Below are 26946 nucleotides of genomic sequence, written 5' to 3' on the forward strand. Positions count from 1 at the left end.
ATTATCCAGCAACTAGATACGCCTAAACGGGTTCTTATCTCCCAACTTCAGCTGAGACTGCTGGCCCTGAGGCCCCGGGCCATACCAATACGACCCTCCAACGGCTCCCGGCCAGACCGGGCTGGATGGGATACCGTGCGGTGGAGGGCTCATCATCAACATCTCATTACTGGGTCGTGGTGTGACTGTAAGAGTTCGGCTAAACGGGTTGATATTTGACCCATCTCGGATAGGCTGACGAGGCTGGGGGTTGATTGAAGACTCGAGGAAGGGGGCGTAAGCGAGTGGGGCGCGAGGTGTTGTTTGTGTCCCGGCTTGGGGTACCAGGATTGATGCACCGGTTGGATGAGGCGAGAGCGAGTTGGACGAACCCGTATGATGAAAAACGACGGATGAATTGCCGGTAAGATGGGATGGAACACTCGAGATACCGGTTTGCTGGCCAACGAGGGGCATAGTAGAGTTTGCTTGAGCTGGATGTGTTCCAAAGCCTGTATTTTGTGTGGCGACTGATCCTGTAAAGTGGGATGGGACCGACTCCATTCCAGTATGGTCGGGCAGCATCCAGTTTCCAGCTTGGATGTCCGAACCAGTATGATTCAAGGCGAGATGGTTCGAGCGCTGAGATATCGAAGATCCCGTTGGGTTGGACGCCAAGCCCACCGGTCCGCCCTTTTGTGATCCCAACGAAGGTGTGCGGGCGATTGTAGGTGCCACTCCGAATGTATGCGCCGATGCGCCCGTCATATCCGGTTCCATCCTCTCCGCTTCGGGCGTCTCGCTGCGCTGGATAACAGGCCTCCTAACCGAGCCTCCACTCACAGAGCTCAGCGTCCGCGCAAAATGCGATTCGGGGTTGATCTTCCCATATACTCCCTCGGTGGCCTTTCCGCGCTCCGAGTCCATCGACTGCCGATCCTGGTCCTGGTCCCTCCACCAACTCTTCCCGGTTCCAGGACCGGCCGGCACAACCGGTCGATCGAATACAAAAGTATCAGGGGCTTCCCTCCTAGGATGGAGATTCCGCCACCTTGGATCTTCTTCGGCATCCTTGTAGGATCGTCGACCTTGCCCTCCAAGCTTGCGTAAACTCATCTCGCGATGGAACTGTCTCCTTCCCCGACGACGCGAACCCATCCCCCGAACGAGGAGTTTCAAACCGGAGAACCAGCCCTCTTCACGTCTCATGCGCCAAACTCGCCCCCATTCCCATTTTCCGCGGCCCGCGTCGTGATCCGGAAGGTTATCGGCAAACGCGGCAGTGCGTTCGGCCCGTTGCTTTCTCGCACGGCGTCGCCAGAATAAAAGACCGATTACAAGAAACCCGATCGAAGATGTCCCGACCAATGCACCATGCAGAGGGGAAAGTCCAACGGTGGTGGTAGTCTTGGTCGATGTTGCAAACGTGCTCAGACACAACCCAAAGTAAGTTTCCCCGCATCCAGAATCAACGCACTGTCCGGACTGGAGAACCTTGCCTACCGGGCACGCGGTACACATTTGTCCGCCCGCTCCTGCACAACTTGAACATCCGGCATCGCACGACCGACACGTTCCGGACGCCGAGTCGAAAAAGATTGTGCGCCACAGGACGAAGACGGGAGACATCTTCCGTCTGATGATTTGAGAGGACGAGAAGGCGGGCAGGTCGAGCATTGGGTGGAACCGGGGCCGGAACAGGTAGCGCAATCGGCGTGGCATGATAGGCAGGTTGTTCCCGTCGAGTTGGTTGATGGAGATTGGGAGAGGATAGTCCCGCTTGGACACGACCCTACACACTTCCCATCCAGCGCGCCGCGACCTCCCGAACAGGCAGTGCAAAATGTAGCATCTCCGGCGCATTCGGCACAAGATCCATCGCACGGAGTACACGTGAATCCATCTTGGGGACTGACAAAGGTTCCTGCCGGACAGGTACGTTCACATCGTTTAGAGGGCGTGAGTACGAAGCCTGGAAGACAAGCGGAGCAGGTGATCTGGGCGGGAGTCGAAACGACAGAAAAGGATGGGATGGAGCAAGAAGTACAGGTTGAAGGGCAAGCTAGAAATTTAGGTTACGGTTAATACCGCGATCAGGAAGCAATCATAGTCACTGACCATCGCATATCCCCTTGGCATTATTCGCGACCAACTTTGTACCCTGGCAGACTCCACTCGAACTGACAGCAACACATCTACCCCCTGGGCCCATAAATTGGCCGGCCCCACACGCGACGCACTGGATTGATAGGGGCCCAGTACAAGTCTTGCATATGGGAGAGCATGAGGAGCAAGTCGAAGTCGCAGGGTCGAGAAATTGGCCGTCGGGGCAGGTCGTAGTGGTAGAGCCGGTTGAAGGGACGCACTTTGTACGGTCGTTTGAATCCGGAGAAAAATTAGCCTTGCATGTAGTGCACACCCCTGAAGGAGAAGCACAAGCAGTGCACCCTTGAGAACAAACTAAGTGGGATTGTTCATCGAGTTAATTGCCGCAGACAAAATACATAGATCAAGGGGTACACTAACCTTGACATTCACCAGAAGCATCTTGGAAGAAACCGGGAGCGCACACGCTGCACTTTACGGTTGAGTTTTGACCAGACGTGGGACTCGCCCAGCCAGCATTGCAGGTGCATCTTCCATCGCTCCCACACGTGCCCTTGTCACACCCACAGATGTCGGATGAAGTTTTGTTCTTCGAGCCTAGGCATTTTCCAGAACCGGCCATCCCATCGTCGCAGCATGCGTCTTGACACTTTTGGCATGTGGGTCCAAAGAAGCCAGGTGCGCATTGTTCGCACTGAGATCCCGAAAACCCCTGCGCGCAAGCACATGTACCATTTGCTGTACACGCACCTCCTGATGCACACGCCGGAGAACAGGATGTGGACTGTACGGCGGAAAAGGTCAAGTCTGGAGCGGTCAAGGGGAGCTGGGCCGTGTCAGGGACGGAAGCGAAAATAACGAGGGAAGACTGCGAAGAGGCCGAGCGAAAAGTCACAGCAGTATTGGGGGGAACAGCCACAGACGCTGGTAGACGAGGAGAAGACAGGTTTGATGACAAAGCGACGAGGATTGAATCGCCGACATAGTGGTTTGCCCCAAACGCAAGAGCACCAGAAGACACGGAGACGGTATAAGGGAACGATGACGAGTTGGAAATGATTATTCCGGAAGGTGTTGAAGGAGGATCGGATATCGATACAAGTTTAGAGGCAGCCGAGTCAGAAGAGTATGTTCCTGGTAAAAGAATGACAGAGGAGAAGGATGCCCCCACTGCTCGGAATGAGTCTAGTTCCAAAGTTTAGTATTTTCTCCTTTTACTCACGGGTGGTGTTGAAGGTGCCTGGAATACATTGGGTCGGAGAGCACACCTCGGCCGCTAGTAGATGTTACTACCGTGTCAGTGCAAGTCGACGATCGGTGGATTTGACTTACAGACAACGCGTACCAGCGCGAACAGACAAGCAAAGACTGAGATCATGAAGAACACTGACGAGCCTTGCTCGCTCCCGCCCCCCTTGTATACTCTCCGCGGCAAGCCTTCCTATGACCGCTTCCATTGTCCGCTTGAGGAACTTGTTTGGCACGTGCACAATGGCCAACTATAGAATCCAAACAGAAATATTTCAAATTAAATTAGTCACATAGACCTTGTTTGTGCCACGACGATGACATCCAGACACCTTTCTGCCTCCCCCGCTTTGACCGTAATATTCTGTGGTTGGATCAGAACATCATGGTGAAAGTTTGCAATCAATCTACTCTGAGCTAATCTCCGACTTGGCTTAGGTCATCCATCCATCTAACTTGGTGCCTAGCGCCTCAGTGAGCTGCATACATTTGCGTGACGGAATCAATTCCGCTAAATCATAGTTTGACTTCTACTAGGCTTGCGAGCTGCCAAAATGTCATCAGCTAATGGTGGCAAACTCCATTTGTGCTTGGCCGCCCCGACCCCGGTCCCGCACAACACATCAAGCACGTCTCACTATGAATTCCAGGCCCAACAATTGAGCAGCCCAAGATCGATACTGCCGTGAAATATTGAATTTTTTACACAGATTTTACGTCTGGTATGAGTCCAACTATATAGCTACCGGGCTATCATCACCGAAATAATCCTTGACTGACTGGAGGCATATTCTTATAGCCATCATCAGCTGATAGAACCAACACCCACTTGATTGAACTTTAAATTGCTTGAGGCGAGTAGACGTTTCCTCAAATGCATTCGATGTCAAAATCAATCTGGCGGATCAGTGCTTTATTTGCGCGATTTAGTTTGTACATTTGTCCATTCCTCGCTCCTACTCAGCTAACTCCATCTATTTAAGGAAGATTTCTACGCTCCTAGAATCCAAGCTCTACTCAGGTCTACTTTCACCCGTTCCACTATGCTATTTCGATATCTACTTGCTCCTCTCTTGGCCCTTTCGCATGTCGGGGCGACAATGACCGCAAGGTCCGAGCCCTCCGTCTGTGGACCAGTAGGGCATTTCAGTGCTATATTGCCTATCATGGGTTGGCTTGACTGCGAAATCAACCTTGCGAAGGCAAACATGTGTAAGATTCATTCGGTAGTTGGGAAATGATTTCAACTGACACATATACTCGCGCAACGTAGCCGCTGTCATGGCCTCGCCTTCTGAGTCTAGCAATGCTCAAATGAACGAAACTATTTTTGATATATCCGTCAAAATGCTGATGGCATCGAAGAATGTTCGCGAACTCAACCGGACGCTCATCGAGACGTATGGTCTAAGTAGTGACGGATTACGGCTGTTGTCGCCGGAAGAAATTGGTCCTGCAGCTGCGCCTTGTTTTCAGGTATGCGGTCACAAATAGTGGGATGTTGATTTTTGGTTGACATCACCCCTTCAGAACATGGTTTCTTTGGAGACTATGATACGGGACCATATACTATCCAAACGCAAAAATCATAGGTAAGCGGCTATGTTGTCCGCGTCGCATTCAAACCTGACTCCTTTATAGGCCCAGGGACGTTGGTACTGCTCTGTTCTTATCTGGAAAGGAGTATGTCTACGGTTACTCCGCTTCTCTGATCGCTGGTTCGAAAGACTATGTGAGTTTTGCATCTGCTGTAAATCTGACAGGGGAGTTGCACATACAAGGAGGTGCCAGCGTGCTCAATGTTCAACTCAACAATGTTCAGCTAGGACTGTATTACGGCGAATGGAGTCATGCGGCTTCCATCCCGGAAAACCAGATTAAGGGATTAAACTCTTCGTTGAGCGCTCCTTAGCTAGCCAGATAGCCTATCGTTTCTTTTATCTGCCACATCTTCTTGGGTTGTACATATGATATTCAAACGATTGTGCCACTTGATGCCCCACTTATAATCTTTTGTCCTCAATGCGGCCCCCAAGCGGTAGAGTGGGTTTTTGGTACAAGGTAGAGACCATCATCATGTGAATGGCACGTAAATTTACGCATAAATTCTGGCCCCTCGTAGATGATGCCTTTTCATGGGAAACGATGAATTATGCGACTGCATTATATAGCGTACGCACCTTATTCGTTGGTGAGAGCATTACTAAGCGTCGATAATGACCAATCGAGGAATATCCTTGTAGCCACCACCACCTGAGATTCACTCTTCCGACTGATAACCCTTTCGGTATCTTTTTGTTAACTTGTGATAAGAGCTTGATAGTATATAATTTTCTGACGACAAGATTGATCGGAGAGCCGAGATCAGCGGAAATGCCGCGCTCCATTTTGGCTTGAGACGTCTCGGCGATATCGTAAAATAAATGTCTCGAGGTAGCCTGTATGTCCTTTTATCCCTCACAAGGGTTTGATCTAATTTGATAGGTGCATGTGGCCAGATAGGGCAAGTCGCATATGCTATGAGCGATCCACCAGTGGCAATCCAGTTCTCAGTCGTCCTACCCGAATCTGAGTCGGTGGTGGCTAAACCAATCTTGAGTAGCTCTTCATTTTCCTCCCGTTCGTCTGCAGAGTCACTCGGTCTGAGCTCTTTACATAGCAGAAAGGCTAATGCTATTGATCGATATTCCCCACCACTATATCTCTTTCTACCTGGTTAAAACCACTCGTATCAACTTGCATATATTATTGTGCTTTCAATATTCGTTGCTGGGATATTATCTTTCAAATACCTCGGATTGACTGACTCGGAGCTCCCGCTGCCATCTTCACCCAGGTCATACCCACTGTTGGGAAACATACCTATCCTACCCGAGAAAGAGGAGTATATTGCGCATCGAGAATGGTCTCGTCAGCTGAATAGTCAGCTTTTTTATACTTGATGTATATTCGAAATGCTGACGATCTCAACTACTAAGGTGATGTTATCCATGTGAAGGTATCGGGGCATTCTCTGATCATTTTGAACTCTGCTCGTGCGATGTCGACGATCCTCGAAAAGAGCTCGAATGCATATATGAACCGGCCCAATATACCACTGGTGACAGATCCTAAATTGTATGTTCATATCTTTCTTCATAAACGGAGATATCATCTATCTGCCGCAGGTTTGACTTGTCTCGTCATACTGCTTTCTTACCGTATGGCAAACGTTGAAAACACCAACGTCGACTTCTGCACCTTTCGCTCAGCAAAAGCGCTATGCCGATGCTCTTTCCAACTCAAAACAAGTATCCTCGTCAGACTGCTCTTGAAATACTCGAGCGGCCAGAGGATCATATACAAATTACTCAGAGGTCTGTATTTTTTTTATCCGACTACATGCCAGCTACTGCTAATACCCATCCCACTACTAATGCAGAATCCTCGGCTCATAGACCTTGCCATGTGTATATGGCTACGAGGTCACTTCTGCTGATGACGAAATACTTAAGCTGGCCGAAAGTTCATTACTTCACGTCGGGCAGGCGGTTTCCCCCTGAGTAAGCCTGTTTCTATACGGACAGCACATTCTAAAAATATGCACACTAGATTTTCTTGTTAATGTCATGCCGGAGTTGAAGTAGGTCCCTTCATGGGTCCCTGGAACCAGTCGGAAAGCTGTTGCGAAAGAGTGGAGCCGGGAGTTTGTTCGGGCCATCCATTTGCCGTATGAGCATACAGTTGCTCAGATGGTAAGCTCCTCCCAGGTTTGCTTACTTCAAATAACATTATTGTTTGAGAATTCGGGGGTCGCTCTGCCATCTTTTTTGAGTACGATTCTACAATCTTTTTCTGACAAAGGAGAAAACACAACTGAAGAGCAGAAGGACCGTGCGATATGGACGGCAGGATCTGTGTATACAGGTGCGCCTTTTTCACAAATAAATAGCTTTCAAACACATTAATAAGATTTCATTTGAAGCCGCTATAGACTCGGTAAGCTCGCTCAATATTCTGTTTTATTGATATATTTTAGAGGAGTTTCGGTATCTTAGTTGCATGGAGCTATTCGGATTATAGTTCTCCTCATGAAAGTTTATCAAGATGTTCAAAGCAAAGCTCAAGGGGAGATTGATAGTGTAACCGAAAACAAGAAACTACCAGAAATAGCCGACATGCAAGCTATGCCTTATACATGTGGGTTAATAATCGAATCATTGATATGGCTACCAGTATCCCCCTTGGGTGAGAGTGTTCCTTTGAGCTTTACGATGACTTGGATCTCATAACCAGGCAAAGCCATACCTCGACTCTGTAAAGATGATGACTACTATAACGGATACCTCGCACCCAAAGGTTCAATTGTGTAAGCTTCTATGTTTATTTTACTTCATAGACTGATGCGATGACATAGAGTTGGAAACATCTGGTATATATGCGGTGGTCTAAGACACAATGTTGCAATTAGCTAAAATATTTCAGGGCAATAAATCGGGACGAATCGAGGTATCATGACCCGGAAACGTTTCTCTCTGAACGCTTCATGGACCCAAATACCCCTCATCCAGTAACATTTGGATTTGGCCGTAGGTTAGTTAGCGAGATTCACTCTTTTATGGATGCGAGATTTATAGTACAAATACAGAATATGCCCTGGCATGAGTTTTGCGCAGCCTTCACCCCTTATCAATGTGGCCACTATTTTGTCCACCTTTAACATTTGGCCAACCTGCGACGAATAAGGGAATTATCTTATACCTAAAGTTGAGTTGGTTCAAGGAGCTTTGTCACAGTAAGTTAGTTATAAACTACCCTAAGAGGGCTGAATATAAGAGAACAATGCAGTAATCCCGCGCCTTTTGGATGCACACTTACCCTTCGGTCTGAAACCCAGAAGCTATTACTGACAAAGGATGAGCTCGAAACACGAACTTGTTCATCTAGGAGGGAATCGGGTTTACATGTGCAGCTCGTTTGGAACACTGTGGTTTGATGCGGTAAACAGAGGCTTTGTTTTGTTGAAAAAAAGCAGTACGCGTGTACAACATTTGTTAGCATATCTAAGACTGGGTCTTGGGCCGGCACACAAAAAAGGGAAGGAGAAATACGAGTACATAAAAAGAGGGAGCGAGCATACAACCAGGATCGGCAGATGGATGGGGAGTGGGGGCCGGAGTAGTACGCCGAACCGGGGTACCACCGGGGCCGAGCCACAAAGTGAACTGGGCGGGCGGCCAAACGGGTTGTATGCAAGTAGAAGAGGTGTGAGCTGGTGGGACTCGCGGAAAAAGAGAACAAGTGGACAGGACAAATTCTGCTGCGAGCACGTTGTGCTCGCAGTACGCAGTATGGAAGAGAAGGAACATGGGACGCAAGCGCCCAATCAAAATACTATAAACAGTGCGCGAACACAACACCTATTGAATGGCGCAGGTACATGCTCCGGCCTGATCGGCCCAGTATAAGTTTGGCAGCCCACAGGCTCCGCCCCAAAACTCCACTCTGTTGCCACTCGTCTTATTCCGACCATTGGATCTGCCCTTAAGCGCCCGGTTGGTATCCAATCAGCGTCAGCCATACTAGCGCCACTAATTACTACAGCCACCACGGAATGAATATCTCAACTATCCATTCCCCAAAACTACCTTTTTTTTTACCTACCAGACCTGTGATGGGCTCTCAGACTAATTCCAGCAGAAATACCGCACCTCACTTAGGAGTAAATTGCCTCATGATGATAAAAAAAAATGTCTCAAGCCGGGCTGCGTCTAATCTCATATCGCACATACGATTGAGTCCAATTGACCTGGTCCAACACGCTTACGTCTTGCAAGCAAGAATGATAGGACTCGGTCATCTTACCCGAATCCAAGTCGGTGATCCCTTGATCCTGAGGTGCGTGCTATGGATCATATTTCAAGCTCTCATGTTATGCCTCTGCAATCAAGCCTTGCGCCTGCGCATCAGACTGCGATAATACCTCTTTATGATGAGTATGCTTGAGACTTGGTGCTCCTTGTAGGCAATAAATACCGAGGTTCTAGAGCCCTTCAACACACACTATTCCTAGTATCGCTTGGCTTTGACTTGTACTTGCACTCCAATATGGATCGGCTCAACGCTATCATCTTCTCTATTGTCGTGTTTGCAACAGTATCCATCAAATGGATCAAACGGGGTCATCCAAAGGCTCCGCTCCCACCTTCCCCAAAATCGTATCCTTTTTTGGGGAACATACCGGTTATACTAGCAAGGGACGAGCATGTTGCTTACCGAAATTGGTCTCGTGAACTAAATAGTTTGTTCTTTCCTAATTTTTAACTTTTTCATCACTTTGCTTATCAGATCTGATTTCAAGACGATGTTATCTGTATAAAAGTTCCAGGTGCAAAATTGATTGTTATCAACTCTGCTCGCGCAGCGCTGGATCTTCTGGAGAAAAGCTCGGACAAGCTTTTGAGTCGACCAAGGATTTCAGTAATAGATACTGAGTTGTGAGTTCCTTGGCTTAATGCTTTATGGCCAATGCTAATCTGTCCGCTATTTTTATAGCTTTGATTTGACCCGTCTACTTGCCTTATTGCGCTATGGTGAACGCTGGAAGCAATCGCGTCGACTGATGAACCTTTCATTTCGAAAAAGTGCGGTCCCCGTATATTTTAGGGTACAGACAAAGCACGCACGCCAGGCAGCCATAATGATACTTGAGCGGCCGGATGACTACGTACGCGTCCTTTCTAGGTCCATTGCCACTGAAATTGATACTAAAGCAGAACACTAGGATCACAGATCGTGACATGTGTATATGGTTATGAAGTCGCCTCGTCCAACGACGAGATACTTCAATTGGCTGAGAATGCGTCTGTTCATCTTGGCAAGGCACTTGCACCCTTTAGTGAGTCGAAGCATGGGTTAGCCAATCTGTCTGATATAATGCATCGTATAGATTTCCTTGTCAACATAATTCCATGGCTGAGACGAGTTCCCTCTTGGTTTCCCGGTACAGGTTGGAAGCAAACCACTAGAGAATGGAGTCAGGAGTTTGTTCGGACTATTAGTCTGCCTTATGAGCATACAGTTGCCCAGATGGTGAGCGATTTTTCGTTGCGCTAGATCTGAACACCAATACTCCTTCTAGGCCATAGGCGATGCTACGTATTCCGCTCTAAGCCAGATTCTGCGATCTTTTCCGAATCAAGGAGTCACAGAAGAGCAGAAGGAATTGGCAATGTGGACGGCAGGGTCTGTGTTTACAGGTTTGCATTTTTTGAATGTATTCAACCAATCGGATTGATTAACGGCCTTTTACTTTATAGCCGCAGTAGACTCGGTAAGTATCTCACATAAGGTGATATTGAACTACATCGGGGAACACAAATATTTATAGTTACATGCAACCCTTCAAGTTATAATTCTGCTCATGACAGTACATCGAGATGCCCAAGCCAAGGCTCAAAGAGAAATCGATAGCGTAACCGAGGGCAGGCGTCTACCCGAGATGGGTGACCTGCAAGATATGCTATATACGCGTAGCCTCGTACTTGAAGCTCTCAGATGGATGCCAATAACCCCATTGGGTAAGCCAGCTGCTTCGACCTTAGCGAATAACTTATGATTGGCAAAGGTATACCGCGTATCTGCGAAGATGATGTTCAATATAACGGATATACTATACCGAAAGGTGCATTAGTGTAGGTTGCACATTGTACTGGTGGAGCTTTGATTGACACGTTGAGAATAGGTTCGGTAACATTTGGTAAGGAGATGCTGACCTGTCATTCTTGCAACGAACCAACAATCATTCAGGGCGATAAACCGAGACGAAGAGAAATATCAAGATCCCGAGGCTTTTCTACCTGAACGTTTTATGGATCCAAGCACCCCCGAGCCAGTAACCTTTGGATTCGGCCGCAGGTGGGAGAATAGTTAAAATTTCCCGCGTTTTGTATTTCTAACGACGAAGTTACTATAGAATATGCCCCGGAATACATTTCGCACACTCTTCATTATTCATAAACGTCGCTACAATTTTATCGATCTTTGATATCCACCCAGTACAGGATGAACAAGGAAGAGACATAGTACCGCAGATTGGATTGGTCATGGGCACTTTAGCAATGTTAGTGAACCGTGGCAGGAGTGTACAGAGGAACTAACAGCAGGAATGATAGGAACCCAATCCCATTCAAGTGCACGATCACCCCTCGCTCGGACATGCATCGTCGGCTACTCGATGAGGAAATTTAACAGACTAGATTTGTACATACTTGACTGGGAATTAAGATTTAGGCCGAGAAGTACAGGACACTCTTGTCCATAGTTACAATGATGTACCCATACTTTGGACAATTGGAGAAAGATGTGGTAAATATCCAATCCAACGATTCCGGCTTTTATTGGCTGACCGGCAGGCCGGGATCCACGTGACCAGCGAATACAGCTCTGTGGTTCTTACTTTGATACTCCAAGCTTAAGATCGTCAAAGACTTTGTGGATACAAACACCAAAGGCCACGTGTAGGCTCATGGGAGAAGGATGGCACGCGGCACCCGCGTGAGTAGACGCTACGGACCGCACATAGCTGCGAAGGAATGTCGCATCAGTGTCTGGGGCACGTCATTTTGCCTCGGCATCTAGTGATACTTCTGCTTTTGGGGACATGAAGCAGTTGAGGTACATTTATTTGTTTCTAACGCGGTAATCTTCGCTTGGCACTGGGGTCACTTGATCTAGAGACTTGCTACTTGTTCACTGCACCTCCAACCGGAACTAGCTTACGTATTCACTGTAAGCTAGGATAGGGCGAACATTCACCGACAGCTTTGATGAGAGCCCACATTTTGGATACTATTGGTAGCTAGCTCATATGGTTTAGTCACTTGAGGTAGCTTCTATACTTTTTGTGTGGTCATCTGCAGTGCCTCGGACTCGTCCAGTTTCTGCTTGGCTTTGGGAAGTACTAAACGTTGGGACGCGTTAATCTGAGATGATGTGGTGTGCTCGTCTATCGACTATGACTACTGATTCCGGGCCGCCTATGGCTACTATTCTCTCGCTAACGTGCAATGTTGGGCGGTCCGAAGCCTCTACCCCGGACCGCCTGAGGGATATCCTCAGGTAGGTATTGCTTGTTATTTAAAGGCGCCCAATTAACAAGTTTGGTCAGTGCACTACCCAGTCACTTCACACCACTAACCTTTCGTTTTCAAAAATGAAGTTCACCTCCGCTCTCGTTCTTGCCATCGGCCTCGGTGTCGCTTCCGCCTCTCCAGTTGTCGAGAAGCGCGCTTCCACCAGCGACAAGGCCAACATCGGCTACGCCACTCTCAGCGGCGGGTCAGTCCCCTCCTCTCCTTTCCCTCTTATTTGACAGATTCACTCACCCTTGCCGCTCCAGCACTACCGGTGGAGGCTCTGCATCCGCCGTGACTGTCACCACTTTGTCCGCCCTCAAGTCCGCCGTGTCCGGCAACAGCGCAAAGGTCGTCATTGTTTCCGGCAACATCAGTGGAAATGAAGTCATCAAGGTCGGGTCGAACACATCTGTTCTCGGAAAGTCTGGTGCCAGTAAGTGCCAACCTCCGAACGAGTGTACGCAGCCATCTCACATCTGCCTATAGCCCTGACCGGTGTGGGTCTGCGCGTGATCGATGTGTCGAACGTCATCATCCGCAACCTTAAGGTACGCAGTACAAAAACGGGATCCATATCGACTGGAATACTTACCGCACACTCTGTCCTTCAGATCAACAAGGTCTTGGCCGGCGCCGGCGACCACGTCGCCGTCCAGTCCGCTAACCGCGTGTGGATCGACCACGTCGAGCTGTGGTCCGACCAGACCCATGACAAAGACTACTACGATGGCCTTCTCGACCTCACCCACGGCGTGTACGCCGCATCAGTCACCAACTCCTACTTGCACGACCACTGGAAGGCGTCGCTCGTCGGACATTCCGACAGCAACGAGAGCGAGGACAAGGCAATCCAGGTGACGTACGCGTTCAACAAGTGGCAGAACCTGAACTCGCGCACGCCCTCGTTCCGCTTCGGCCATGGCCACATCTACAACAACTAGTGAGTGTCTTGATTTGTTGGAGTCTTTTTGAGCATATACTGACCGTGACGGCGGAAATAGCTTTGTGAGCAACAACGACGGAATCAACACGCGTGTAGGCGCAGAGCTGCTTGTTCAGAACAACGTGTTCGAGAGCGTGAAGAAGCCGCTGTACAGCACGGACAACGGGTATGCGAACGCGAGCGGCAACGATTTTGGAGGAGCCAGCAACACTGCTGCTACTAGTAGGTTATTTAGTGCCTGCAATTAACTATACCGCACTTACATGTTTATCCAGCGTCGTGGAGCTCTGTCGGGTATTCTTACAGTTTGACCGCGGTGGGATCTGTGAAGTCCTACGTGAACTCGAATGCTGGCGCCAAGCTGTCTTTCTAAGTATGGTGATAGGCTATTTGTTGATTGTATGCTTCAATCAACGATAGAATGTATCTGTACATACTACTATATCAGCGAATCAATTCTTCATACTTTATGCTCTCCGTTCTCTTTGCAGAGCGAAACCTTGTTCTTTTAACTTAGTGGCCGAATTCTATGAGAACAGCACCTTTTCATGCTGTTCACGCTATCAACCTGGGGGAGACGGGTCGTGTTTGCGATCGAGCCCAAAAATTCAAGCACGGGGTCAATAATTTTACCATCGCACTACCATATATATACGTATATACAAATTTGAAACCTCAAATGGCGGTCCGGATGGAAGAGTAATTGGGTTTCGTAGTATAGAGCATACTGCGAGAATGTATCTTCAAGAACGGGCCGGCCATCTCAGACGGCCACATCACATCGCAGAAAGTTCACACAGTCTCCCTTTTATTGTATTGTGAGTATACTTCGCGACTAGGAGAATGACTAGCTCAATAGTATTACTAGATGGAGCTAGCAAATGAGTTGGCCCATACACGTAGTTGCCGAGTACTTCGACACTTGATTGTTTGCTACAATAGTACAGTGATCGGTGAATACATGCCTATTATAGTAGTTACAGTAGGCACCGAAGAAAATCCTGTCGGAACATGCTTCATGAATTTAGATCAAGTGACAACTTGCCAAACCGAGGCTAACTTGCCGATCGACGGCGGTTCCGAGGTACCACCTTCGTGAGCCTATAGCTAGAAGTAACAGGTCACAACCGTTTTTTGTGATGCAATAGTCGACTCATATTGTGTACCACTCTGTACACTAGTACTATACCCCGTGGCCCGCTACGGGACGTGAGGAAGGAGTGGTGGGCCAATTCGTGAGCTGAGATTCTGATGGAGTGAGAAGGGTTGGATCGGGTGATTGGGTTCGGTTCAAGAACTATTTTAGTATGTCGAACCTATCCCGCGTTGTATAAGTGAAAACATACAGATCAGTTTCGAGATCGTGGGAGAATATCAGTAGCCAACAAGTTTCACGACTATCACGTGGGCACGTAGCTCTTTAAATATGAATAAAAAAAAACGACTATCACGTGATGCCGAAGACCGCCAAAGGAGGGAAATACTTAGAAAAAGTTCGAGGAGAATGCCAAGGTCTCTGGAGTTAAATGGTGAAATAGCTCAGGGGATGGGTTGGATTTTTCGTGTAGGTTCGATTATTTATCGCTCATTAGACTTAGTTAATGGTTTAAACTCCTATGTCGTCCGGAACTAACTATGTACAACATATGAACATATGTATTTATCACAAAAACCGTATTAGTTGTCTACATTGAAGAAATGAGGCAGTAATTACCACTCTGATTAGAGGATACAAAATATTCAACAGCACTTTCAAGCCTGGACAGGGACCCGGCAATGAAGAAGTAAACGTTAATTTTTGGTGAACAAGCTCTGAGGCACGCGCCATGCCACCATGTGCCAGCCATTTATAGTGACAGTCAAAAAGACAGATAGTCAAATTTCACTACTATTTAGCATAAACACACCCTTATCAGAAGCTTATTATAGAGCACCTTAGCTAGAAGCCTTTAAATATTTGAGATAACAGCCTTGGGCGCGTCGCTCCTAAAACTCTGACCGAATTCCACCGGTTTAGCATCATGGCCTACACAAAGTCGCTGAGGGTCTATTTGTTGACATAGAGTTCAGGCAGTCTTTCCGTCGAGACAGCCTTCTAGTTATCTCATCCGGATCGATGCCGTATATACTCTGAAAGATCCGTCATTAGATGCAACAGTCCTACTGAGAGTTGAGTCTCGAGCCTTTTCCGGTGATGAATTTTTAGTTTCGGCATCGATATCATTGAGTGTGAGTACCAAATTCCGAAACCCAAGAGCTCCAAAAGCAATATCTGCCGTGAGCTTTGGCATCTCACCGATGAGTCGTCGCCGATCCCTCGAAACACAAGTAAGATCCTTGTCACCATCTGTTATGAACTGGGTAAACAAACATATCATTACCCCTATATCACTTCGAACAACTTACCCATATTGCTTCAAACGCAAACCCATACTCCCCAGTGGTCATCTTTGTGTAGACTAATATTTAGGAGCAGAATGTTAGGAGAAGCGACGGGTCCTGATGACTGGCCTTCCTGGAAGGACTGAACACGGTTCATCAGCATCGGAAAGCCACTCTCTCCGGACCAGAGCTCCCTTAGATTATTGATGAGGTACTCGCAAAGATCATCCGAGACGCTACGTACTGATTTTCTGAGTAAGATTATATGCATAGAGTCGAATATCCTCTTGAAACCAAGGTCTTGGTATTACTGTGCTTTGTTCTAAACAAAAAATGTGCTTACTCTGGTTGCGTGTGATACAGTAGGTGCCGTCTCCAGAGCACGAATAACGCTCTCGAAAGGCAGTCCTTGATTAAATGTAGTCTTGTGTTTAAGCTTAGATTCAGGGTATACTGGGCCTTGGGCCGGCACGCGACGAACAAAGACGAGAAGAAAATGCATACATGAGAAGGGGGAAGAGATGCGTACGATCCGGACCGGCAGACGCATGGGGGTGGGAGCCGGAGAGGCGGTACGCCGAACCGGGGTGCCATCGGGACCGAGCCACCGAGCGAGCTGGGTGGGCGGCCGAACCGGATCGTATGCGTGTAGAGAAGGCGCAGGCGGGTGGGACACGCAAAGAAAAAAGGGGGGAAGGCGGACTGGATAAGCTCTGCAGCAAGCACGTTGTGCTCGCCGAACGTAGAATGGAAGAAACAGGACGAACGGCGTAAGCGCCGAGAGCGGGGTGCAACAAACAGGGCGCAAGCATGACGGCTATTAAAGCAGTAAGAGCAACACGCAACGGGCTTAGTGATCTGTTCGCGTAAGCGCCGACGCAGGGACTCAGGCATGGGGCGCATAAGACTATGCTGCAAAGGCCTGAATTTTATTACCAAAGTATTTTAGCATGGCTACGACATTTCTTCCCCTGGCTTACACCTTTAGTTAAAGGAGTACGTGAAGTCTGGTTATATTGAAAGCTGCTCATTGTAAGCATACGGAGCAAACCGGTCGGCGAGGGGACTGAGTGGGTTAGACGCTTCAGAGGCGAGTTAAATACGGAGAGCGCCTATAGCTGCGAGTATGAGTCTGCCTCGCTGTGATAGGCTATCAGATGTAGTCCCATGAGGTTAGTTGAGGGCATGTTAATAGAAACGTTCTCACTGAAACTGGCCAATGCTTAAATTTTATGAAATTAGTTGATTAGACTCGAGGTCCATGGAAAAGACTAGTATAATCTCGTCATTTCAGCCATCATTTCGTCGTTTACTCACTACAGACGTACTGATAGCATACAAACAAGTCAGTCTACACAAACCAGACAGCCAAAATAAATACCACAATGCCGCCTGAAATATCCCCAACAATAGCGCAGTTCGTTGCTGAGGATGGGCAGCAAGTAGGCCACAGTCACTGATGGTCAATGAAATCATTCTAGCACGTGCACCCAGCTCGCATCCCAGATGCATGAATAAATGTTCGGGATTCTCGGTTTCACTATGATATTTATGCTACCACATACATGTTATATCCATGAATATGATATATAGGTGGTAGCGCGGGGATGGATCCGTACATAGTCGAGCAGAAACAGAGATTTATTCAACTAAAAATTTGCAGGTTTCCTGCCGGTGTTATCGAATGTATCATAAAAATCTCATGCTAATATTTATGAAACTCTCGAGAATAGCATACAGAAAATTCGGCCAGCATGACAAGATAGTCCAAAAGGGTCCGTGTAATGCTCGCAATATACCTTAAATACACACCGATCCACAACTTTATCTCGCTGTGTCCACTAAATTTATCACTTTCCTCCTGATTCCTTGGCCATTGATTGGAACTTCTCGAATGTATTTCCCTCGTTAGGTGGATTGACCTGGAGCACGCTGTCATTTAGTATTTCTTAGAAGAACAAGATATAATGCAGACTTACGGCAAACACCATGCCTGCGGGACAATGACCAATCTGGCCGCAGTAGAACCAATGTGGCTTCTCCTGTAGCGAATGAAGGCGTCAGTTACACGAAGGGAGAGGTCGCTGCTCTTGAACTCACATCAGTAACTTTGAATTTGCGTATCGGAAGGTCGTGCTTGTCTTCCTCTGCAACTGGAACACTATTCGAGTCGGTCAGTATTATACCTTTCAAATATGCATGAAAGTTATACTCACAAGCCGGTGCGGAATCCTCCATCAATTGCGCTGCATGGCTTGCCGAACGAGCTCTCGGTCACCGTGTGATTCTTCGGATGGCTACGCCCATCAGTCAGTCAGTCCCATGGTACCAACCGTTCTCGCTTATACAGAAACTTACAACTCGAACTTGATGTAGTCTCCAACTTTGGCATGTACGAACTCGGGATTGTATCGCAGCTGTCCCCACGCACCAACAGTCACTTCGTGGGTCTTGGGAGATTCCCACTCGGTGCGTGCATTGTGAGGGACCGGGTTGGCAGCAACCCCAACGAGAGGAAGAGCGAGAACAGCGGCGGATGCGATAGAAGCAAAGTTGAAGAACATACTGAACAAATTATAGAAGAGAGGTGCTGACGGAAGAGTAGGATGAGTAGTGAGAGCACGATGAGGAATGAGAGCGTCAGACAGCGTGCATTTATAGTACTATCGGTTTAAATTCGAGCTCACTGTGGGGTAATTATTTCGGCCATAGGATGTGTATACTGCCCCTGTGAACTATGGCTGGATGCCCGTGCAGAGCCATAAACCCAGGCCACATAGCCATGCACTCTCGGAAGATGCGGTAATATGATCTTGCGGCGCTACGCCTGTAGGTGAGTATATCAAGCCAAGCATAAGTGCAATGTTAGAAGGATTCAAATGAAGTGTGGTAAATCAGGCAGTGTGCGAGAGGATGTGGCCGAGGTAAACTTGGCGTAACTCTATGATCCCAAAGGGGTTTGATGTACGTACATTGCCCCAATGACCGATCACAGTTGTATACCGTCCCATTGATTAGTATCTTGTCGTACATGAATTGATTCAATTGTCACCCGAGATTATTGACATTCTGGCGCGTATTCGCGCAGCCATAACAAACAACTAACTGGAATGAAAAATGCTGGGTGTCTATTACGGTGGTTTGTCCAGATTCCATTAGCATACGTAATTAGGTACGAGTCCGAACGAGGCTGGATGGCCTGGTAACATGTGTGAACGTCGCCTCATGAGGGAAGTTCAAAGTCCAATCGCAAAGGATTAGGGCCTTAGGAACGCGACTGCCGGGACCAGCCACAGTAGCTAAGCACATCACTAAATCGGGAATCAGAAGTCTCAGAGGCTCACTAGCAACTGCGCAACCTTTGCAAGCGTTTATACGCCCCCCTCCCCTTCCCTTCCTAGTGGCACCCACATTTGAGTCTCGTGGCCTTTTAGAATTTCCTGTCGTCTTTCACACGGCGTTTTGGTTTTTCATGGTCTCTTTGAATTAGCATAGTTCGACTGGGTTTGTGAATGCTTTACTTTGTTCGCATTGTGGCCGTTAGATATGAATAAAGAAACGTACTGCACGTGACCTACTTCTTTTTAATAGCACGTGACCTACTGATATCATGTCATGTGAATTCGAAGAAGATCAAAGTTGACCAAACTTGCTGTGGCTCTATCTGCCATAGCGAGCACAATGTTATCATTCTTGAATAGATGGCGTAACAGATCGTCCGATTACAGCCTTATTTCTGGCCGGGAACAAGTATGCAAAGATCTAGTTTGATGAGGTTAATTCTAAATCCCTTCAAAGTTAGAGCAGCATGACCCAAACGTCGACAGTATCTCGCCGGAGGATGTTAGAAGAAAGATTGATCGAAATGTCCTTCCTCTTATGATGTTGTGTATGAACACTTCACTTGTATTGTTACTTAAGCTCCAAGGACTGACTTCGCCACTCAGTATATGGGGTGCAGTACTTAGACAAGGCTACACTCGGACGAGCCGCAGTACTCGGGTTTATTGAAGACAATAAATTGAACGCAAACCAGTGAGACAGATTATCAATTGAATCAATTATTTATTGACCTTCAGAAGATTGTAAGATCCTTTCCTTTCCTTAGATCCAATACTTTCCTGTTCGTGCAACTCCCAGTAACTGGCTAGGCTCAATCATCTATCTGGGCTATCTCCTTTTCGCATTCCCGTAAGCAACCTGATCCCCTTATATATATATTCAAATACCTCTCATATCATGAATATGTGACAGGCAGAATGTTGCGCTCCAGCGCGCACCTGTGGGGAAATGGATATCGCTCAACGTATTTGTGAGTTTTGGGTTAGAAAATCGCATAAATTTATTTGCTGATACCCGTCTCCAAAGATATGGGGAATCGCAATGGTTTCTCAATCTATGCGGCTTCCCTTCTCGAGCCTTTTGGCCTGTCGTTTCATTCTTGGCGTTTGTGAAGGATCAATTACTTCGGGGTTCCTTATGGTCACATCCATGTTTTACACCAAAAACGAACAAAGCTCCCGGGTAGGATATTGGTGTAAGCACTCTTTATTTTCATCTTTCGCTACTTAACAACACCGGGTAGTTTTAATGAACGGGACAGGTAGTATTCATATTACCTGAACTTGGGAAAACTCTCTTAACCCGATCCCAGCCCAAATACTGTCTAACCTTATGGGCTACGGTTCTCTTTACTTCAGATCCAACCTATTGGCACCTTGGCAGTGGTAGGACTTGATATTTCTGAAAGGAATTATTAATAATCCAACTAAAATAGGTTCACTTTGATCAACGGGATCCTCACTTTTGCTACCTCTTTAGCTTTCTACTTATACTTCCCTAATTCGATTTCCACAGCACACTTTCTAACGGAGAGAGAGAAAATAGTCGCAATGGAACGTGTCAGAGAGCATGAAACAAGTACGCGATCCTCCTTGTGATCGTGAATGGGCGTCGAAATGACCCTCAACAGATGCGGAACACAAGGAATGGAACCCTGACCAGTGAGTGATATAACCATCAATGGGTATCCGGATTCTCATAATGTGGGGTTAGGTTTAGAGAGGCATTGCATGACCCGAAGACTTGGTTATTCGCGTCTTTCTCTCTGTTCAATAATATCCCCACTTCAATTGGAATTCAGCGCAGGTAACAATCGTTTGCTATCATATTAAGTTTGGTCACCAATATGCTGCGCAGTCTTATAGTTGAGTCCCTTGGATTTACTCGACTGCAAACTACATTACTAGGGACCTTGGATGGTATCATTGAGAGTATGTGCGCAACCAGCGCAAATGGTTGCGGTAGACTGACATCACAATAGTCATTACAATTTATACTGGCGTCAAGCTAGTAGAATACTTTGGGTGTTCACGTGCGTATGTTGGTTCTGCATATATGCTATCGGACGTTCTCTCGGCGATTCTGGTTACTACACTACCCTGGTCAAACAAAGTCGGACTTCTCATATCAATATATTTGACCGGTATGTAACTGACGTTACTCATCCGATGTCTCTCAAAGGCACATCCTCACACCACGCAGATATCGGAACCACTGGGTATGTTTTAGGTTTGGCTTGGGTCACTTCCAGTACAGCCGGACACACAAAGCGTTCAACGTCAGTTTTGATTAATTATTCGCTTCCCTCCATTATTTATACTCACTAGCCGATAGTACCCAAGCAATTATGCTTTCGGCGTATTGCGTCGGAAATCTTATCGGACCTCACATGTGGCAAGGTATGTATGCTTTGTTTGGTATGTATTTTGTCCATGAAAGTTTAATTACACCCAACAGAAAAGTATAAGCCTCGGTAAGCGTGCACTTAGTAACTATTGAAAAGGAATAATTTAAGCAATTCGGTTCAGTAATCGAGTACCCTGGTTTAGTAAGTTCTATCATCTGTCATGTTCTAGCTGACCTAACTTGATACAGTTATTGGAGCATGCTATAGTATTTGCATAGTGTTGATGTTGGTGATTAGACGGCGCTTGGAGCAAGAGAACTACCGAAGGGACTTGCTAGCAGATGAACAGGGTGACGACTTAACAGAGACGCAGACGGTATGATTAACACCCCCACTTCACCAAATGTGCAACCTAAATAAAGCTCACACCAGGATCTAACCGACATCCAAAATTCAAAATTCCGATATGTTTTGTGATATGAAAAGTGGCAATGAATTAGATTCGCAAATATAGTCTGTAATTATACTCGCAATTCAAACCCAACTACGTTTCGAGAAAGACCGTTCTAACCCAAGTTGAGTTTCCCGCCGAACCGCTTTTTAACAATCAAATCAAGTTTATCCTTAACCTCCCACCACGCTATCCACCACTCTCGACCAAATTGACCACGTCTTTCGTGTTCAATTCCCCAACTTTTCATACAAACATCTTTCCACCACTTCATCACCTCCACAGTCCGCTGCATTCCGCTATCAGTTACCATAGATCTCTCTAAAAATTCACCAAAATATGTTATTTCGCGTGGGTCGGGACCGAGTTTCTTGGCAACTTTGGTCTCGACCCATAGCCGAATCATATCCTGAACATCACTCGTTTCGGTCACGGCGGGAATACCTGGAACAGCTGCCCGCAAGGTAGGAAGTTCAGTTCGGCCTGCTAATATAACGTGATGCACAGGCTTTTCCGCATCCTCCACGAACCGTCGTTTACGCTGATTGATAGGTCGCCCATTTGCATCCAGCCCCTTTGCCGCGCGACGACTCGAAACGAGTGCTTTCTGTTGATCTCTTGGCATATTGGTATACGCCATTGGGTCGATACCAAGTACCACCAATTCCTGGTCTGGGACTGTCGCGAATTGACGCTTGAAAATTGGGAAGTATTTGGATGGGTCGGGTAAGGTAGTCGGCGGGCCCATATTTGTGAACCGTTTACGGTGCAAGGTACGTCGAGGAGAAATAGGGCCAGCTTTAGAGTTAGTTGCAGGATGGTCGGGCATATGTGCTGATAATGAACGAGAACAACCACTCTCAGGGGCTATGATGTCGGCAAGCATTTCCCCATCGAGCTGGGATAGCATGGTCAAGTCATATGGCAACTCTTTAGCTCCAGGCGCAGGATCTTGTGTAGCCAGTGCGTCAACGTCGATTATTGTCACCTCCGCCGCCAATGCCCTAGACTGAACCGGCCTTGGGTCCTCGCGCATGCCGTTGGATTTGCCGGTTGTTTTAGGATGTTGAGAGGGGGATTTTCTGGGGGTGAGGGCTGCCGAGAATGTGCAAAGTGGTTCTTTGGGTTAATCTGGGTTGGTTCGGTCAAGTCGTAAGGGGCATCCTTGCATCCAGGAGTAATGTTGGAGCAACTGATACCTGGGGCATCTGGTTCAGCGATCCGTACATCGATATCCTGAGTTTGAGGCTCCCGAGCCACCTCAGCAGGGCGTGTTTTAATTGCGTTGGCTTTAGCAAGAGCGCGGTGAAATCCTTTCGCGAGTTGTCCGTGTATAGCAATTCCGACTGCTACTGATTTTTCAGCATTGTCGAGTTTCTGGATTTGGATGCCAATTCCTCGAAGTTCACAAGGGTCAAAATGCATCGAATGGAGAAGTTTCCAAGCTTCCCGACCAATAATATCCGGGTCGTTAGTTGCTGATCCATGAAGCCCTGATATGGCGCATGTTTTGTTGAACGTTTCACATTTTCCGTGGCCCATAAACTAGGAAAATCAATTAAGTCGCATATTTAGCTATATGAAACGAATAGCTGGAGTTGACTTGCCTTGGGAGCCTCTTTTGGCGCATCTGGGTGGCGTTTCATGATCTTCAATGTCAAAGACTTCCCCACTTTGTTGGCACGTCTTAAACGCTCTGAAACTTCCTTCGCGAGGCCTAGCACAAAGGCTTCGGCGTTTTGATTATTTTCGAAACGTATCCCATACTGATACATGTATAATATGAATATAATACTCGCTTTACCACTAGAATAGAATACTTACGTTGACATCGGCTGATACGGATTTTCTGGGCTTATCGCTTTCCAGAACTCGATCGTCGATACCTCTAATCGCGTTCCAAATTCGCTCGCCACTTTTATCCCCAAGCGCTTGTTGCAGCGCGATCTTGCTCTGCTTAGCCAAATCGCCAAGCTTGCTAGTACCAAAACGCGCAAGAGCCTTGTCCTGAACTGCACCTGCAAAACCGTGTATATTCACAATATCCAGTTCTGCTAGGTGAGCAGGAGCGTCATCGATCGAGAGGTAAAATGATCCAGCAGGTTTGGCTCGCTTTGTGGCAAGTCTAGCAAGCATAATGTTTGGACCGATCCCCACGCTTACTTCATTTTAGAGTAGTTATGAGATAAATACCAGCTGAGTATAACATAAACTAAATAGATTTACCTTCACATCCTGTTTGTTCACGCACTTGATCCCGAAGCATCTCGGCCAAGGCTTTCTCATAGGATTCCGTCCGCATATGACCAGAGTTGATCGCATCGGTTCTCAGACTTTCAACCCGGGTGCTAACATCAATCAAGGCCTCATCCACAGATACTGCTTGAAGATCGTCTGATAATGACATCAATACAGTATAAAATTTGAGTGAAAGCTCCTTGTAACTATGATAATGTCAGGATTTCGTTTGGAAAAGAATAGGAATAACACACCGCTCAAACTCGTACGGAATTGTTTGTATTTCAGGGCATAATTTACGAGCCTGGCCAAGGCTATAGATGGGATCAGGATCGATTGTATATGCACACGGAACGAGATAGATATTTACCTCATTCCATTTCTTACCCCAAATGCTCTAGCAGCGTAACTCGCACTAGCTACCTCACTAGTGCTGTGAGAGGCTCCCTTTCCCGAGGCATGGCAAACTACCACAGGTTTTCCACTCAACTCTGGCCTCGCGATAAGTCCTGCTGAGACAAAGAACGAATCGAAGTCACAATGCATGATAACCCTTTGGGTGGCCTTTCCCTTCCCTTTGGGCGAATCTCCAGAAGTCGTACTCGTCGGGTTCAACATTGATCCGGTTTGGAGAAATTGAGATTCGGCGTCTTCTTGAGCTTTTGCCACGAGACTTCGAAGCTCAGACTTCCATTTCGACAGGTGGTGAAGGCGGGAATGCTGGTAGTAATCTTGTATAAAGGCCTCCCCAGATGCAGCAGTATGCATTTCTCTCCATTCTACCGATTCCATAAGGCGCTCTGCATCGGGATTGGCAGCGTGGATAGCATATTGGGCGCGCGAAGATTGGGTAGAAGTCGAGGCTGAAGTTGGTAGATTTGTTTGTCGAGTAACCAAGCCACTGGATGCTTCGGGCCGAGGATGGGTTGCCTGAGACCGCCGAGATGCATGTTCAGGAGCGGCTTCACTCGGGATAGCTGGTTGAGCCGGGGCAAAGATTCGTAATTATTTGATAGCTGCTTCAATGGCGAGTCAAGTGTTGTTGAGATGGTATCAGAGTGCTCGGGTGATGCTCCCAAAGGCCGGATTGATAATGTTAATGCTGGGGTTCTCGGAGTTGCACTTTGGATCGGGGAACTAGACTGGTAGCTTTCAGACCATTGATATTTCGCCCACGGAAGAAGTTTATTTGCTGCTATGCTATCCAGGAGCCATTCAGGTCGAGCAACCTTCATGTTCTTGAATTCTAACGCCTTAGCTGGGGTAAGATTGCTCGTGATAACATGCGTGCTGTATGAGGGTAAGTGACAAGCAAGTCCAGGATTTCGGGACGTACACCATTTCCTTGCGGTCCAGGTAGGCATGGAATTGGCCACCATATTGGAGGATCAAGGATCTCAGTATTTGAAGGGATGGAACTGTGCGACCCGTAATCTATTTGTGGAATTTAGTGGGCATATGGTCAAGGAAGTAGCAACTCACATATATTGCCAATGATTTGAATATCGTACTTTGTGTTGAACGGGTGTCTTGGGTGCCTAGATCGGCGTTTTGGTTTTGAAGTTTGGCCCGCTTCCTTCGGAAGTAATCCCCAAACTCGCCGAATTTTGATGCATGATACGTATCTGAGGTTTTCGTGGGTGTAACTGGGGCAAGAATCGAGTTCCAAGATGATGTGCTGGTTGTTAATCCCTGGGGGTCTAATGTCGACGCTTGCTGGCCAGATCCAGAGGAGCTTATGGCGTGTCCTTCTTGTGAGTTTTCGGGTTCAGGTGCAGGCGTAAGAGAGCGCTGCCGTTTACGACTTTGGCTTGAAGGTCTGGGCTCAGATACTCCGTTTTCTTCATCAAAATTTTCATATACGTTGTCGATACATGCAAGCCGCTGTGATCCAAAAAGCACAGACTCATCAAGTGTGGCAAGTGCTTTGCTGAATTCTGGATCGTCATCGAAATAGTCCGAAGATTGCGATAGGTTCTTCTCAATAGGATGTACCGATCGGTTTGGAGATCGAGATCCAGACGTTTTGGACATTATTCATTGCCAGCAAACGAAAGGGAGGCAACAAAGTCACGTGATACAAAGCTACGCGCTCAAGTCTTGTGACTCAGGGCCCTCGAGCTAGCACAGTCGCCCATGGGTACAGTTATTCTCTTCCGAAGTCCTTGATCGGCCAAACTGCTTGACCTTGACTCTGGCAATATGCACTCGTGGATCGGTTGAGTACTTACTTACTCTTATCCTGATGCTTGGCATGTACCAGGAAGTGAGTGTGCATCCGGCTATTTACTGGCGCCGTCGCCTGTGGACAAGCCGCTTCCGGGCATACATGAAGCATCACGCTTTTGTCTTCCCAATGTGCTGATTTACGAGTCCCTGAGAAGTCGCATGTCAATCTCTTAAGATAGAGGGATGAGCGGGCACTAATGCCGTGGCACATTTGCTACCTCAATGGTCTTATGGATCATTCGCTGATTCGATCCCAAGATGTGAGCTTGCCCCTCCTGAATAGCTTCAAATCCCAAAGCTATCTCCCAAAACACACTGAGCCTCCCCATCTCTCTCGTTAAAATCTGCGGAGCCCAGCTATGCTCTTCCCTGGATCTGAACTCGATGGCTCGTCCAACGAAAAACTCATATTTAAATAAATTTCGCATCGCCGTTCTATTATCTCCTATGCCTCATCACTCACTCTTATCAGTGCCACCATTATTGTATTAATTTCCTTCGCCCTCCCTATAGGAGTATTCAAGGCATACAAAATCAACTTGGATACGTTCAAGCTTGGCAAGGT

The 26946-nt window shown here is 47.3% G+C and overlaps 7 protein-coding genes across 7 annotated transcripts; 3 read left to right on the forward strand and 4 right to left on the reverse strand.

Annotated features, from left to right (window-relative positions):
- Nucleotides 1-12: 12 nt before the first annotated feature.
- RhiXN_01335 (TNFR/NGFR cysteine-rich region family protein) lies at nucleotides 13-1701 on the reverse strand (the record flags this gene model as incomplete). The annotated part of the gene is made up of 1 exon (XM_043321154.1): nucleotides 13-1701. The coding sequence occupies one exon, from the start codon at nucleotides 1699-1701 to the stop codon at nucleotides 13-15; it is 1689 nt and encodes a 562-aa protein (XP_043186977.1).
- Nucleotides 1702-1771: 70 nt separating this feature from the next.
- On the reverse strand, nucleotides 1772-3542 carry RhiXN_01336 (TNFR/NGFR cysteine-rich region family protein; the record flags this gene model as incomplete). The annotated part of the gene is made up of 5 exons (XM_043321155.1): nucleotides 1772-2041; nucleotides 2220-2344; nucleotides 2506-3255; nucleotides 3308-3361; nucleotides 3431-3542. 5 exons carry the CDS (start codon nucleotides 3540-3542, stop codon nucleotides 1772-1774), a joined length of 1311 nt encoding a protein of 436 aa, XP_043186978.1.
- Nucleotides 3543-4376: 834 nt separating this feature from the next.
- On the forward strand, nucleotides 4377-5245 carry RhiXN_01337 (uncharacterized protein; the record flags this gene model as incomplete). The annotated part of the gene is made up of 4 exons (XM_043321156.1): nucleotides 4377-4545; nucleotides 4607-4809; nucleotides 4864-4925; nucleotides 4975-5245. The coding sequence occupies 4 exons, from the start codon at nucleotides 4377-4379 to the stop codon at nucleotides 5243-5245; spliced, it is 705 nt and encodes a 234-aa protein (XP_043186979.1).
- Nucleotides 5246-9420: 4175 nt separating this feature from the next.
- RhiXN_01338 (cytochrome P450 family protein) lies at nucleotides 9421-11562 on the forward strand (the record flags this gene model as incomplete). The annotated part of the gene is made up of 13 exons (XM_043321157.1): nucleotides 9421-9613; nucleotides 9674-9809; nucleotides 9868-10039; nucleotides 10105-10210; nucleotides 10262-10404; nucleotides 10454-10571; nucleotides 10632-10645; nucleotides 10703-10892; nucleotides 10940-11006; nucleotides 11057-11071; nucleotides 11122-11229; nucleotides 11288-11434; nucleotides 11487-11562. 13 exons carry the CDS (start codon nucleotides 9421-9423, stop codon nucleotides 11560-11562), a joined length of 1485 nt encoding a protein of 494 aa, XP_043186980.1.
- A 964-nt stretch (nucleotides 11563-12526) lies between these two features.
- On the forward strand, nucleotides 12527-13765 carry RhiXN_01339 (pectate lyase; the record flags this gene model as incomplete). Its single annotated transcript, XM_043321158.1, has 6 exons — nucleotides 12527-12651; nucleotides 12713-12882; nucleotides 12936-12997; nucleotides 13061-13389; nucleotides 13451-13614; nucleotides 13668-13765. The coding sequence occupies 6 exons, from the start codon at nucleotides 12527-12529 to the stop codon at nucleotides 13763-13765; spliced, it is 948 nt and encodes a 315-aa protein (XP_043186981.1).
- A 3859-nt stretch (nucleotides 13766-17624) lies between these two features.
- RhiXN_01340 (uncharacterized protein) lies at nucleotides 17625-18338 on the reverse strand (the record flags this gene model as incomplete). The annotated part of the gene is made up of 5 exons (XM_043321159.1): nucleotides 17625-17696; nucleotides 17754-17816; nucleotides 17875-17935; nucleotides 17991-18071; nucleotides 18133-18338. The coding sequence occupies 5 exons, from the start codon at nucleotides 18336-18338 to the stop codon at nucleotides 17625-17627; spliced, it is 483 nt and encodes a 160-aa protein (XP_043186982.1).
- A 3691-nt stretch (nucleotides 18339-22029) lies between these two features.
- Nucleotides 22030-26186, reverse strand: RhiXN_01341 (DNA repair protein REV1; the record flags this gene model as incomplete). Its single annotated transcript, XM_043321160.1, has 10 exons — nucleotides 22030-23009; nucleotides 23114-23459; nucleotides 23501-23680; nucleotides 23739-24076; nucleotides 24141-24358; nucleotides 24407-24466; nucleotides 24523-25015; nucleotides 25090-25442; nucleotides 25489-25586; nucleotides 25635-26186. The coding sequence occupies 10 exons, from the start codon at nucleotides 26184-26186 to the stop codon at nucleotides 22030-22032; spliced, it is 3618 nt and encodes a 1205-aa protein (XP_043186983.1).
- Between the last annotated feature and the right edge of the window lie 760 nt (nucleotides 26187-26946).

Source organism: Rhizoctonia solani, chromosome 16 (assembly GCF_016906535.1).
Source record: "Rhizoctonia solani chromosome 16, complete sequence".
Taxonomy (NCBI): domain Eukaryota; kingdom Fungi; phylum Basidiomycota; class Agaricomycetes; order Cantharellales; family Ceratobasidiaceae; genus Rhizoctonia; species Rhizoctonia solani.